Source organism: Athene noctua, chromosome 13, assembly GCF_965140245.1.
Source record: "Athene noctua chromosome 13, bAthNoc1.hap1.1, whole genome shotgun sequence".
Taxonomy (NCBI): domain Eukaryota; kingdom Metazoa; phylum Chordata; class Aves; order Strigiformes; family Strigidae; genus Athene; species Athene noctua.
The window spans coordinates 4,359,777-4,374,329 of NC_134049.1; the positions used below are offsets into that span (position 1 = coordinate 4,359,777).

At 43.4% G+C, this 14,553-nt stretch overlaps 1 protein-coding gene across 1 annotated transcript in view; it reads right to left on the minus strand.

Annotated features, from left to right (window-relative positions):
* Nucleotides 1-3,924: 3,924 nt before the first annotated feature.
* Nucleotides 3,925-14,553, minus strand: part of SHC4 (SHC adaptor protein 4) — a 34,285-nt gene continuing 23,656 nt past the window's right edge. Inside the window, exons 7-13 of the mRNA XM_074917376.1 lie at nt 14,304-14,355; nt 12,836-12,962; nt 10,662-10,839; nt 9,281-9,341; nt 7,709-7,888; nt 5,934-6,187; nt 3,925-5,151 (exon numbers count right to left, since the gene is read on the minus strand). Coding sequence (XP_074773477.1) covers nt 4,996-5,151; nt 5,934-6,187; nt 7,709-7,888; nt 9,281-9,341; nt 10,662-10,839; nt 12,836-12,962; nt 14,304-14,355 — 1,008 coding nt within the window. The 3' untranslated portion in view covers nt 3,925-4,995. The remainder of the gene's footprint in view (nt 5,152-5,933; nt 6,188-7,708; nt 7,889-9,280; nt 9,342-10,661; nt 10,840-12,835; nt 12,963-14,303; nt 14,356-14,553) is intronic.

The window sequence follows — 14,553 nt, forward strand, 5'->3', positions numbered from 1 at the left end:
ACACACACAAAGGCATCTTTTTGCACATTACCTGTAACATTCACTTGAGCTTTTGTTTCTTGGTATGCCCAATGCTACTTGTTTCTAAGAAATTAGCATTTAAAACAGATTATTTGGACTTTTCATATGCTGACATTATTATTGACATTCACCTACAGCCAGACATTATTTTCTTCAAGTTCTAACACTGTATGTTATACATATGCTGTAATATGTGTTGATAATTATATCCACTTCTAAATCTTGCTTGATTTTAGAAAATAACTATACTTTGTACTAAACACTGAAAGTATGCTGCTGCTTGTGCATTTGGATAACAGGAAAAGTATCATGTCAGTTCCAGATTTGTCTGCTTAATGAAGAGCCTCAGAATCCCAAGGACTTGTCGACTGTGACGTCACTGCTCAGTCTAAACTACAGTGCATAGTGCTGTCCTACATTTGGTTGCAGGTTACTCCCTGATGAAGGAATACTCGTGACAGGCAGATATGAGCTAGAAATGACTGATGAAGGTTTTACAGCATGGCACATTCTTTAGGCATACAGGTGTAGCGCATGCTGAAGTCTTCACTCAGTATAAAGTAAGCTTTACAAGAGCGTTATTTCCAAGTTAAAAGACATAACGCGTCACTTCATTATGCTTACCCACTGATACTCAAGAAAACCCTCCAATACAGTTAACGGGAGCCCTAACAACACAAGTACCTGTCTCTGTGCACCCCCTAACATACCAGCTTCCACAGTGTGACCGTCTGCAACGCCGCTCGTGGAATGATGCTGAAGCAGCTCAGCCACGTTCCCCTCAAACCAGCATCAGCTGTAAGCGGCCACCTGCCCTCCCAGCGCCCACCCTTAAAGCCCTTCCCAACCCCACGAGCTGAGGCGACCGGACGGAAGGGCACAGCCCGCCCTTCACCGCCCTCACGGCCTCTAAGAGCCGCCAACAGTCACGGAGAGCCGGGGGGGGGGGGGGGGGAAGCAGACCGAGCAGGTTGCGTCGCCATAGGGCGCGCGGGGTGAGCTCGCCAGCCGCCGCCTCAGCCCCCTCACGGCGGCGGTACGGGGCTGGCGGGGAGGAGCCGTGCCGTTACTCACGTCCCACCGGGGCCCCCGCGGGGCAGGGGACGGAGCGCGGCCCCCAGCACCCAGACCCACCTGAGCCGCCGGGCGCCGCAGCCACCCGCCTTCCCCCAGCACAACAGAGGCACGCCCGCCGCGCTTCCGCATGACAACCGAACCTCTGACTGACTGACAGCCGCAGGCGCCAACCGGCGGCGGCAGGATCGCCTCGCCGCGCAGGAAGAAAGGAGGGCGGGAAGCTCTCGCCCCGCCCCAGTCGCGCTCGGCTGCGCCGCAATCCCGCCCCCGCTGCCTGTTTGAAAGCAGGCGCGCGTGGCCGCGGGAAACATGCCTGGCTAGTTGATTGGCTAAGCTGTCAACCAATGGCTGTGGCCGTTTGGCGGAGGGGCGGGGCTTCCCCGTGCCGTTGCGCGTGCGCGCGCAGGGGGCGGTTCGGCGCAGGGGGCGGCGGCGCCATCTCGCAGCGAGACGGGCCCGTTGCCTGGCAACGCGCGGTGGCGTGGTCGGACGGGGGCCCGCGGGAGGCCTCGGCCCGGCGCGATGGCGGCCTGTGAGCGGGCGCTGCCCCCAGCCCACGGCGTGGAGAGCGCGGACAGCACGGCACGAGCACCTCTCCTTTTAGAGCCGCTGCGTGGCTGGGGCCGGGGGGGGCTGCCGGGAGTTCCCGCCGAGCCCCTGAGGGCCTGCGCCCGGCTGAGGGAGCGCCGGTGGCGCAGCATGGCCCGAGGGCCCGGGCTGCGCTGCACGCCTCGGGGGGGCTCGGCCTCTGCCCGGAGAAACCCCACGGGAGCAGCCGGGCCGTACACAGGCGGCCTTCCGCAGGGTGCCCGGTGCTCAGGGAGCCGCTCTGCTTCGAGAGCTTGCTTTAATCTCTCCAAAACCTTAAGTTTCTCTGAGCGAACAAACTTCTTCCGCTGAATTGCCTGTAGCAAGCATTCACAAAAAAAACCCCGAACGAACCAGGTTTTTTTGCACAATGAGTGTTTGTTCAGAGATGAGGGAGAGCATCCATCAACAGCTCCATCTGGTGACACGTACCCTCAGCAGTAATGATGCTGCGTGCCCGCCCTAACAGCAGAAAATGGAAGTTGTGATGGAAGAGGGGGGTTTCTAGTAACATTAAAACAGAGATTCAACAATTCTCAGCATTTTCACAAGCATGAAGCGATTTAAAAAAAAAAAAAAAGCCTAAATGTGCCTGACGATTCATACTTTCTCAAGAACAGTTATTTTGGAAAGCTTCCCGAAATTCAGTAACTTGTTTCTTCTCAGCGTAGTTACTTATTCGAAGACTTCCCACAGGAGCTGACAGTGTACTGTACGTGAGATGGCTGGTCCACAGAAGCTAAAAGCAGCATTAATAACTAGGTCAAGGCACATATATGTTAGAAACTAGAAACTGAGTTGCTAGTTCCAGCTCCAGAAGAAGAAATGTCATTTATTCTAGGATAATGTCTGTTGTCTGTAATGCATGGTTGTGTTGTGTTTGAAATGTATCTAATTAGTTGGATTCTTTGCTTTCTCTCACATCAAGAGATTTTGAGATACTTGTTCATTGCGCTAGCACCCAATTATCTCCCTTTCCTTCCCTTTTTCCTTCAGTTTTGCTTCTGTCACATAAAAAAGATGCCGGAGCAACGAAACAAAGATTCTAGTCTTCTTTTTAAGTTAGTGATATTCAAAGAGGGAGACTTAGACTGCATGATACTGTGATCCAAACGTCACACACTGGCTCTGGATGTTTTTATGCATTGGTAAAATGAAAATTGGTGAAGTGAGAAGGCGGCCCTAAGTCAGCATCTTGACTGGCAAAGTCATACAACTTTGATCTCACACTATCACAACTCCAAACACGATTATTCTAGCCCTGAGTAACCCTGATCTGTACTAAAAATATAGATGGAGTTCTGCACATTTTCCATGATCTGTCATAAAACTCAGCTCTGATGCAAAAATCAAAACTGCCCTATGCAGGCCTTTCCCTATCCTTGACATGCCACAGAAGTAGCTATTTTGCTTCGTTGTTTGCTCAATAAAGTCATGCCTAGCACGTTATGAAGATTGGTAAGATGTGAGAATAGAAAGGATGCTATGCAGGGATTGAATATTCCGGTTACAGGTTCTTGCTACCTATACCCTTGCAGTGGCACAAAGCTCGAGCATGAACTCTTGCTGGGGGCCTTCTTCACAGGTGAAATCCTTGCATAGAACAGGCACAGGCTTGAGCTTCTGGTCTGAAGGCCCGAGGTATCAATAATGCCAGACTACTAGCAAGGAAATCCACTACTAATGTTTTAAAGCTTCTCACTGCTTCTGTATATGTAATTGAGTATTTTAATCATGTTATTATCAAGGAATAAAGTATATTTTATGCCTCTTAGCTGAGGATTGGAATAAATATGGGTTTTAGTCAGCTCTAAGTGTGGGTCTTTACATCATACTTTCCGCTCCAAGGAAGTTTATGTCTTCAGTATTTTCATGTGTATATGATCCCTCTTGTTTACTAGAGGAAAAAGCTCTTACTATAGTGTCCCGTTTTACATGAACACAGGCAAAAGAACAGAATGTCATTTTTTATAGTCAAGTCTTCCAGCAACTGCTGAACTCCACAACAATTGTTTGCCTTATGGAACTGAGCCGGTGGGCTGGGAGACAGAGAGAATGTCCCTGCTCATGCCAGAAGCCATTGCTTATTTTAAAGGGACAACTTGCTCAGGCCATCACCTGGGCTACCAGTTCATTCCCCAAATCTCCCCTGCCTTTCTTTAGTTACTTATTAAATTACAGTTTCTTCAACAGGAAGCCCAAGAACTCACTGTTTACTCTGAATATAGGATTGTTCATATTTAGAGTATTTATTGTGGCAAAACAATTCATAGGTTTCCTTTAAAAGACTTTTTTCCATGGAACAAATGGACTCTACGTGAAGAAAGGAAAAACGGTATCTTGTTTTGGAAAGAACACTGAATAAGGGCACATGCAAAGTTCAAACAGTCTTTGAAATAGTTTTCTCTCAAAATGTATCATTAGTTTTGTTCAGCTTCTCTAGTTTGTAAACAACCATGTAATCAATGAAAATATATTTAGCCTACCTTTAAAAAGAGATGTCTCCAGTATTAATTGGTAATAATAGTAAAATCATATGCAAGACAAAAATATTAGGATCTAGCATGCTTGTCCTTTAACAAGTTCTATTCCAAAATTATATTACATATATTAATTTCAACTTTGTAAGTGTTGCATAATCTCAAATCTTTGAGTAGTCAGACAGTGATAAAAAATGATTAAGAAACCAGACAACCTTTCTGTATTGTGAATGCTATTCATTCCAAACATTACTTGCTAGTAAAGTGCTGTTACAAGCAAAATGAAATTGTTAGTGTCTATCGAAAGCAGATGACATTTTAGTAATATTCAAATTGTATTTGTTTTGGCAAACAGTTAAAAGCTTAGACACGTTTGTTTAACCACCCAAAACTAATTCAGTATAAATAATACTGGTTTCCAATAATTCTATGCTAAAAGGCACATACTAATGTTCCAGCAGTTCGTTCAAGTGAGCTTTTGCATGTAGAGGTTTAATTGTGCTTTTAAATAGTTACTGATTCAGTATGACCTTGAAAGTGACATTTGTGCATGTCTAAAATACCTTCTCACAAATGGATCTCACACTCTGAAGGTGTAATTTTGTTAAGATTAAGATTATATATATCTATATAACTATGCTTGTTGATCTCTATAGATCTACATAGATATACACATATACATATATTCATACATACACACACAAAAGAGTATCTTCTGGAACAGCAGCAAAAAGTGCAGTCTATACTGGTTTGAATTGTCTTCATAATAGAAAGTTCTCGGTACAGTTTTCAGATATGAATTGTCTTGGGATTTGTGAGATCCAGGGGATTATTTGTGATACTGCACGTGTCCCACATTACTCTCTTTCCTTACAGGCTGCTTCAAGGTGACTTCACTTCCAGAAGAGATGATTGGCAAATTATTTTCCATGTGATACTGAATAAGATGACCCACGCTATCAAATATATGGTCTTTGGTTCTCACCTAATGGAAGAAGCAAAAGAATATATTTATGGTTAGGTTGTGTTTACGACTGGTCGGACATGAGCCTAACACATTAAAGTCAAAAGGCATTTAAGTCACTTGAACTCACTGGAGCAGGATCATTAGGCTGTAGACAGCAATTCAGCCCTATCCTTTGATCTACAGTTAGCTGACATGAAAAGCAGGGGACCAAGTTTAAGAGACTGTGTGTAGAACTGGGCTGCTTCTGCTAAGGGGAATGAGATGTGGGGGTTTTTCCTCCACAGAAGAGAGATATTTTCCCCTAAATCCCACTGAGGATTACTTTTCTGATTTACTCTCTCTTCTGAGAGACGTCATCCAAGAGTGGTTTTCTAACCCTGAGCAGAAGCAAGTAGAGTTGAAGTGACAACAAACCAGCTCTACCTTTTCTGTATCCATAAATGTGTTACTAATCAAATTAATTATTTAATGTTAGGGTTATTTTTCCAGCAATATAATAAGGACTCAAATGATGTATTAAGTGTATACACTAATTACCAGCACCTGCACTAACAACAATATTTAAGCACCTCATTTTTATTTCCATGGTACCTCACTGCTTATAAATTCTTGATTTGAACTTTCAAACCTACTGAAGTCACTGGCTAAATTTAAATTATTTATTTATTTATTTATTTATCAATTATTTAAATTAAAAAACTGGATGGAATCAGATCAGTTCCACTTCCTAGAAAGCACCCATGAATTTTGACTGAAATATCTGAGCATCCCTGAAATGTCAGTATATGAAATGTGCATACCTTGCCCTCAGGATCCACCAAGAGCAGATGCTTTGCTTGCCCTCCCTGAAGTCCACTGAGGACATACTGACCAGGTGACGTTGTGCTCTCTCGCACCAGAAAATCCCCATCGTTGACTAAGAGGCTCTCTGCTGCTTTCCTGTTTAATTTGCCATGGTAACAATCTTCATTCTTTAGCTGTTGCTTTATTTGTGGCAGAACACAGAGACCAGCTGTGTTGCTTGTGGCACTCTGCTGAACAGCTTCCGGTAACTCTAAAATTAAACGAAAGGGAATGTATTGGATACTCCACCTAGAACTTCATCCTAAAAGGATGCGAGACAATATTTTTTTAATAGCTGTTTAAAAATTCAAATGTTTCAGTCCTGAAGCTGTGATCAAACTAACCTTACAGACTGTAATAATATGCACACATGAACGCTCACAACCCTCCAGTGCATTAGGTAAAATTATCACACCATCTCCTCCCATACCTTAGATGGGAAAGCCTTGGGTCGCTAGGCAACAGGGATTGGAAACAGGAATTTTTCTGATGCTCTACTGTTTCGGGTTTGTATTTCTTAGGTTGTATTAAAAAGTCAAATCTTTCCTGTAAAAACAAGATTTCTGTTGTTTCCTAGCCACTTTTTTTTTTTTTTTTTTTAAGATCTTGTTTTTCCTTCTTTTTTAACAAGCTCTGAAGCGATTGTCATGGATCATTGGGAGAGTCATGTTGAGTGGCTCCAGCTATGTGCAGGAATGTAAGACAACATGGCCAATGTAGCCAGAAGGGAAGGATTACAGCATGATGCATCTGCTGTGAAAAAACGAACAATTACTGAATGTACTAACAAAACTGGGTGGTTTGGGATATAGCCAGTCAGACTGCAAATGATTCACAGGCAGAATTTTTCTAAGGAAAATAAGAGGATACCACTTCTTCAATGGAATTGTGCAACCTAAGGCTCCTCAGGATATAGCCAGTTCCTTTTAGAGCATAAAACAGCCTCAGGCTGGAAATGTCTCAATGGTCACAGATTTCATTTACTGTAGTTCTGTCCAGTCCTTTGCCCACTTTCTTATGTGGAGCCAGCTCTGACAGAGAAAACACTTAGTGGGAAACCATAAAAGGCAAAGCTAATAAATAAAGTATTTTCAACAATGAGGACAATCAGTAGCGACTATATAGTCCTTTAATGGATATCCACCACTTTGAGTGTAAATCTTGTAAAAACTTGTAAATCAAGGTTTAATTTGACATACATTTAATAGATACTACTGAGCAAACAGTTTGATTTAGAAATTATTGGATGAGGTTCAATGGTCACTTATGCAACACTTGAGAAAAGACAGTCATAATGATCCACTTTGACCTTGTAAGCTACTGCCTGTGGAGCAAAGGCATCTTGAGGCCACCTCTACCTTAGAGTGGTTAAAATCTTGAGCATTCAGGAGAACCCTCTTCCTCCAGGTATGCTGCAGTCCCAAGCTTTTATATATGTCACCTTAAAGACTTGCTAATTATTACCCGTAGAACACTATTTATTGTCATGAATCAACTACAGAAGATAAAAGGTTACTCTGCTTGCTTACTGTTACTACTTTAACTCTTTAATCCCCTTTGTCTTGAACTTAACAAGCACAAAAATCAGCCAGGATGGATTTTTTTCCTCCCCACCTTTTCTATATTTCTTATGGGGAAACCAAAATCTTTCCTCATGCACACAGGTAAGACACACCCACCCACCCATCCTTTGCAAAGCTTAGAAAGGTCTGGTCGTGCAATGGGAACCTACTGGCCTGACGCAGTGGGCTCCCGTGGACCTGTGGTGTTGCTGTACCACGGGCTGTGCAGACTGCAGACTGCAGGGTCTGGGTGTTGATGTAACACGGATCATCAAAAAGGTCTGGTTTGTAGGCAGGCTTCAATAACGTTGCCTCTTTTTTTGTCTTCTGCGATCTTTCACCACAATTACCTGCAATTAGTATATAGTATGCACAGATTTCCTTATTTATTTTTTTTTTTTAAACTCAAAATAACTGTAAAAGCTGAAATAGGAACATCGTTTTTGTTATATATCCCACTAAAGTAATTCAGAAGGAAAAGAAAAATTGGCAGATGAACTCGTTTTTCCCTATGGCTAGAAGGCACAAAGTACCCTATCCAAAATGAGTTAGAATGAAGTTTTCAAAAATATTCAGCATTAGTTCAGTTCTGCTTCAATCAATGCCAACAATAAACTCCCCACCGATTGAAAAGAAATTAATATATCTAACTCTACAGAGACACAAGCCACATATGTTGTTTGATGCAAAACCCTTTCCTTCCCCTCTGCACCACAAAAAAAAAAAAAAAGCTTGTGGGAAGCTGAACAATTATCTCTCTTGCTATTCTGGTGGAGCAGGGAAGATGGAGGAAGTTGGCGCTTTGTGGCTCTGGCTGGAGAGCCAAAGCCACATCTGTCAGGTTAGGATCCAAGCCTAGGAACAGGCTAACAGAATATCCCCTGCAGGGTGTGAAAATAATAGCACTTCAGTTAGCCAAATAGCACGCATATTTTTGCTCTTTAGCAAACGTTTTATTCATAGATCTATTCATTCATTCTTTTATTTGTTCACCCCGTCTTTGTAGAAACCATTTGATTCTCCTTTCCTTAAATCAGGAATAACATAAGCAAATGAACCATCCCCTGCAGACAGTGTAATGGATCATGTTAGAGCGGGGCAGGTGGGAATTCAAAAAGGACTTCATTGTGCAGGGAAAGAGATGAGCTGAGGAAATGTGCTCAGGGCATCAGCCGTGGCGAGAGAAGTCCAGAAGGGGACGGAGGCTGGTGATCTCCTGGGGTCCCAGAGAGGTTTTGCTAAAGGCAAATTGATCTCGGGCACAAAGCCACCCGAGGCAGAGGAAGGGCACAGTCACACTGAGAAGCCAGTGACACTGGAACCAAGGGCAGAGGCTCTGCTGGAAAAACCACCCGATGCTGATAGTTTGGGTCTCATTGAGCATTTGTAGGGGGAAGGGCTGTTTTCAGAGACTGATAAGCAACAAAGCATCTTCCTTTTTCAAAGGGTATGAAAGGGAATAAAACAACAAAGAGTATGAAAGAGAATAAAAAAAACAAAGAGCTACTGTACAGTATCATGACAAGTAAAACCAGTAAGTCTGCCAGCAGACATGAAGATAGATTAGTGGCCTTTAGAAAAGCTGTAAGGCTTTTTTGTTTGCCCTTCATCTAGGGAACTAGAAATGACCCATTAAGTAGAACACTTTTTACCAACGTATTGAGAGCCAAGGGGCAGATCTTCCAGGCAGTCTGCCTTGATTAATTCTGCATATGCATGAGAAGGAAAAGAGAGTTACATACCCACAGTTTTGTCTTCTTCTGGACAATTTTCATATATATTGATGAATGTTGGGCTGCCTGTCTGTGGAAAAAACGTAAAAACAGTCACATAAAGTAGTCCCTTAGAAACCTCAGGTAATTTTAAAACACCCATGAACCAGTTAATTGGGATATAGATAACTAAACATATCTTCTTCACCAAAAAACTCCTATGTCCTCAAATATTTCATGCTGATACTCCTCCTTCTACAGGGCATTATGTCTGAACATACTCACAGAGACTGTTAACTGCCCAGTTATTTATCTGAGGTTTAGTATACACAGTATAACTCCTAGTAATAGTTAGATTTTCAAAACCAAGGAGAAATAACTACAGGCATTATGGTTTGAAAGTGAAATGGTCACCAAGTTGTCTGAGCAGCACTAGGTCATCAGAACTGAGAGGAAAACAAAAAGGAACACCCCATGGAAAAAAGACATTTGTATTTACATGCAAGGAGTTACCCTGTTACTCGGGCAAGCTTCAAATGCAAACTCAGGATATAGTCAAACACCTTTTTAGAGGACTGTTGGGCAGGCGGAGACCACCAGGCCCCACAGCTGAGATGTGGAGTATGGTTGAGGTTAACAAAGTGAAAAATGGATGGAGGAGTAGCACAGGACCGAAGAGGAACCTGGGAGCAGTTGTCACCAGACACAAATAACACTTGGGAGCAGGAACTTTTTTAGACAGCACCAACTGGGTGCCAGCGGGCACGTCTGAGTGTGCTCCCTCTGAGCAGAGCAGTGGTGCCTGCGTCCCTGAGCAGGGAAATGCTGGTATTTCCAAGAACTCACCCAGCAGGCTTTGAAGTCTGTGCAGCCAGTCTGAACTCGGCTGGTTTTATTCTCTGACTGATTGTTTTTTATTGCCTGCTATCCCAGGCAAGAGCTGCTGCTGTGGCTGATTTAACAGAGCCTCTGAAACACTCCAGAGGTAATTAATGTTGTACATACATTGCAATCAGTTAATGTTGTATGTATAGGTTGTAGAGCATAATGGACAGGATGCAATATTTATCAGATCACAGAATTAGGAGCCAGGAGGTCCCAGTTTTTGCAGATGTTCTCTCAGACAAGCCATTTAAATCTGTATCTATTTTCTTCTCACAGCTAACGAGTGAACAAGGGAATATTACTCGGTCTCCTAAAAGTACTCTAAGGACAAACCAGTTAATATTCAGAAAGTGCTCTGGGATTCAATTATGTACTAAGCATCATTAAATCTAGCCTAAAAAACCCTTTCCCAGGATAATCAGGACCTGGTTCTGGTGTTAATGCCACACTTTACACCACAGTAACTCTTTATTATTAATTCCCATAATAGGCAGCAAATAGTTATCCCAGAAGATGATGTACTTACCAAGCAATACTGCTTTCTGCACTGTATAAGACAGTTAGCCCTTTGGTCTGTTTGCATTTTCGCTCGCATGTCTAACACTCCACCGGTGGGAGGCTCTTTCCCTGGAATTTCATTGTAATATTCATGGTCCTCCCTCTCCTGTGAATTCCCAGCTGATCCATTAGCATTTGCTACCTCGCTGAAAATATGGGGAAAAAAAAAAAAGCAACTGATGTATTCAACTGCTTTCTAGTGTCGGCAAATGTCCCCAGTGTTTGTGCATCACACAATACACAGATTAGCCATATGGAGGCTGTAAAGGGCTTTGGGCCTGAACTTTGAGAGCTGTTTATTTTTCCAGTTACTTCTTCCTGAATCAAAAAAAGAGTCATCAGAGTTTGGGGTGCAGGGAGGTACATCCATTTTCTTAGCACTGGGCAGCCCAGATGCCTTTTCTTTGACTTGAAAAATGTAAGGGTCACCTACTGAAGCTTTAAGAGAAGACTGCCAATGCTTCGTTCATTAAGGTGTCCAAAATGTAGACCATAAAGCTAATTCCTCTGGCTTCTTGTCTCAACTGCATAAATCTAGAAACTGGGTAGGGGACGACAGACACTTACAAGAGAAAATTAAAACCTCAAGGCACTTAGTTCGACAAGACTGCAACTGTTTTAGAAAATCAAATGTTGCTAAAAAAAAAAAAAAAAAGGTCATTTTCCCGAGTGTAATGTACCCTGATTTTAATAACCATAATCAATATAAATGCTCTGTTTCAGCTTGAGGAAAACACTGAATGACATGGAGGAGAGCACTGAATGTTTTTCTTGAGCTAAACCAGAACGATGATAGTTTAAATGTACAGCTGATACACTGCAAAGCAACTAGGTGCTTCCTGTACTGTCTCCGGTCCCAAAATAAAAAGCTCATCTCATATCGTACTTCTCTGATTAACAAGAATATAATTGGATAAAAGGCCTCGAGCAGGAAAGAGATAAAGTTCAAGTAGTTGATTATGTGATATGCAGTACAAGTATTTGATTATGTGATTCATAGTAGTTTGGAAGTGAGTGACTCATTCACACAGCAATATCCGACTCCTCTGCCCGAGGACCCTTCTCTGAGGCTGGCTGCGGGTTAGGCTCAAGGAGGGAATCTAATTAGCCTCTTCCATTTCTCCTGCTGGCATAACCTAGCAGAGTTTCACAGGAAAGGCTCTTCCTCTGGTTACTGTCCCCAGGGAAAAGAGACCAGTATTAGCAGTGGAATGGCAGGAACCACTATATACAATGAAATAAATATAAACTGGAGCTGAGGCTGCTGTTACATAATAAAACCAGTTCTGTTGTATCACATCAGGCACCGTACCAGTGACACCGTCTGCACTGCAACTCCCAGTGCTCAGGATGCAGTTAAACTGCATTTCAGCTTTACCTACCCATGGGAGGTAGCAAGCAATCAAATTTGGCATTACAGTAAAGACTAACAGGCATGGCTAACCTGTGAGGAGCCATAAATCAAAGGAAGAATTGTGTCCCCAGTGCAATGGAAAAAGGGTAATTGAAATGGGAAACTGTGGTCCAGAAATAAGTCTAGGCCCTGTATTTTGAGCAATGTGCATAGGGCAGGGCTTCATACTTTAAAATGCCAAGCGGTGGCTGTTTATTTCAGTACACGAGGCTGATGTAATTCATGCCAGGTGGAATCTGAGGCTGCTGCCAGGACATGAGCAGAACAGCAGAAAGGTGAATTACAATGGCTTTTTTTCCCCACCACACACTTTCCACAGCTGCAACAAGCTTAAAACTTGACATAGGTCAGGACTGAGCTCAGTCTCGGTGTGTGTGCACGCACACGTGCAGTTATTTATAGAGTTGAACTTACTTGGGCAGAGCAATTTGAACATTTGTTCAACTTACCTGCATGACTTAAGATAAGGCTGTTCTAGCTAAGGAAAAATACAGCTAAATTCTGTGTTATGCACCTGTACAAATGTCACAGAAATCAATGGAGTTTACTGGAGTAAGCCAATTTTAGTCTATTATACTCTGTACATACAGCATATATTACAATTATCATATGTCCAGAAAGCATATCCAAAGCATCTTATTTATGGATCACTCTTTGGAGTATATTGTTTTCCTGAAAAGTCCTAAAGAGAAGGAAACCTCCAGTTAAGTGACTGAGAATGTGCTGACCTTTCATTGGATGTAACCAGGCTAGATGGGTTCTTCAGGTACTGTTTGAACCGGAGCTCAAAAGCCTGCCCTATGGTGTTTATCACCTCCTGTGCCATCCCATTGGGACATTCCAGTATATGGCATGCTGTAAAGAGACACCTCACTTTAAGTAAATGCACTTTATACCAGAAAATAGAGACACAAGCTATATTGCTTACAGCAGAAAAACTGGGCATGAAATTATGCATCTAGATAGCTTTAGGACATTATACAGACTGAGATTTTTTAATGTGTTGAGGAAATTGCTCTAGGGATTTTTAATCATACTATCAACTTATACGTCAACAAAAGAAACCCTCCATTTATGCTTCCTTCATGGAGTGCTCCTGTACCTCCTCCTTTTCTCTCCTTGCCTGGCAATAAGCTGAAGCAGGGGAGAGAACCAGCCCTGCCAGAGTGCAGATTTCATGTGAAAGTGCATGAAAACACAAGTATGGATGGCTCTGGCAGCCTGGGGCAGGGCTCCTTCGGGGCAAGACTATGCTCCTGGCACCAGTCCTTGTTCTCACACACAACCTGAGGAAACTCACTCCAGAAGTGAGTGCCCTGTGCCCAGGACCAGCTCTCCCCTCTGCAGAGCCAGAAGAGGTGGCACTCAGGGATGGTGCTGGGCCAGCTGCCAGCCCTGCCTGCAGGCGGCCAGGGTACAGGAGTTCTGCACATCCCAGCATCAATACCGGGACTTACTGGTGAACTCTTGGGGTGCCCTAAGTTAATCAAAATAGCAGTGAGGGAGCTACAGAGTCTAGTGGTGAGGGAGGCCAGACTGTAAGGCTCCAGCCCAGCTTCTCCAGAAAACATCCTGATCTTCTGAGCCATCCATGGCACCCTAAGAGTGAGCTCTCCTGTGAGCTGCCACTACCAACTTCATAGCCATCAGCAGTGTTGCTCTGGCGTGAAAGAAGCAGCCAGAGGTCAGTCTTTCTTGTACTGCAGGCAAATAAAGAGAGTGTTGGAAAGGGATTTTATCCCCCGGGTTAGCCTCCAGAGGGGAGAAGCCCTCCTACACCTGAGAATATACCCCAAGCTGCCTTCCAGCAACATACCCAGGAGTCTGGGTTAGGTGAAGAGGTTCATTCAGCAGCCTGCCCTCATCTGGAAGTTGTCTCAGAGCAGGGCAAGCTGTCTGCCTTGCCAGGCTCTGCCATTCCTCCCCAGGCAAGTCCGGCTTGGGGAGACTCCTACCCCTGCATGGAGCCAGCAGCTAGTACAGCTTTAGTCTGACCTGCAGATTCTCACTTTGTTGCACAAAGAATATGATGTTTAAAGCCACAGCCTGCATATCATCACCGATATCCACACAGGGAAGTCAGAAATTGTACAGAATATTGAGCTGTTCAGTAGCTTTCTTATTTTAAACTCAAACAATTCCTTGGTACAGATAATCATATAAACATGTATAACAATCTGAATATTGTTTCCATACCTCTCTGATTAACTGGATCTTTTGCTACATAGGCGACGTAGTCTGTTGTATCCTATAGGAAAGAAGACAACAAATGTCTTTAAAGTTATTATTTACACTCCTAACACCATAGCAAAGCAACTGAGTATACAGAGATATTTTTAGCTTTAAAAAGTGTGCTTCTTTCAGGGACAACAACCAGAGGTACTAGCAAAGTGGGCTAAGGGAAAGATCAGTGACACACTGGCAGCTATCAACACAACAGTTGTCC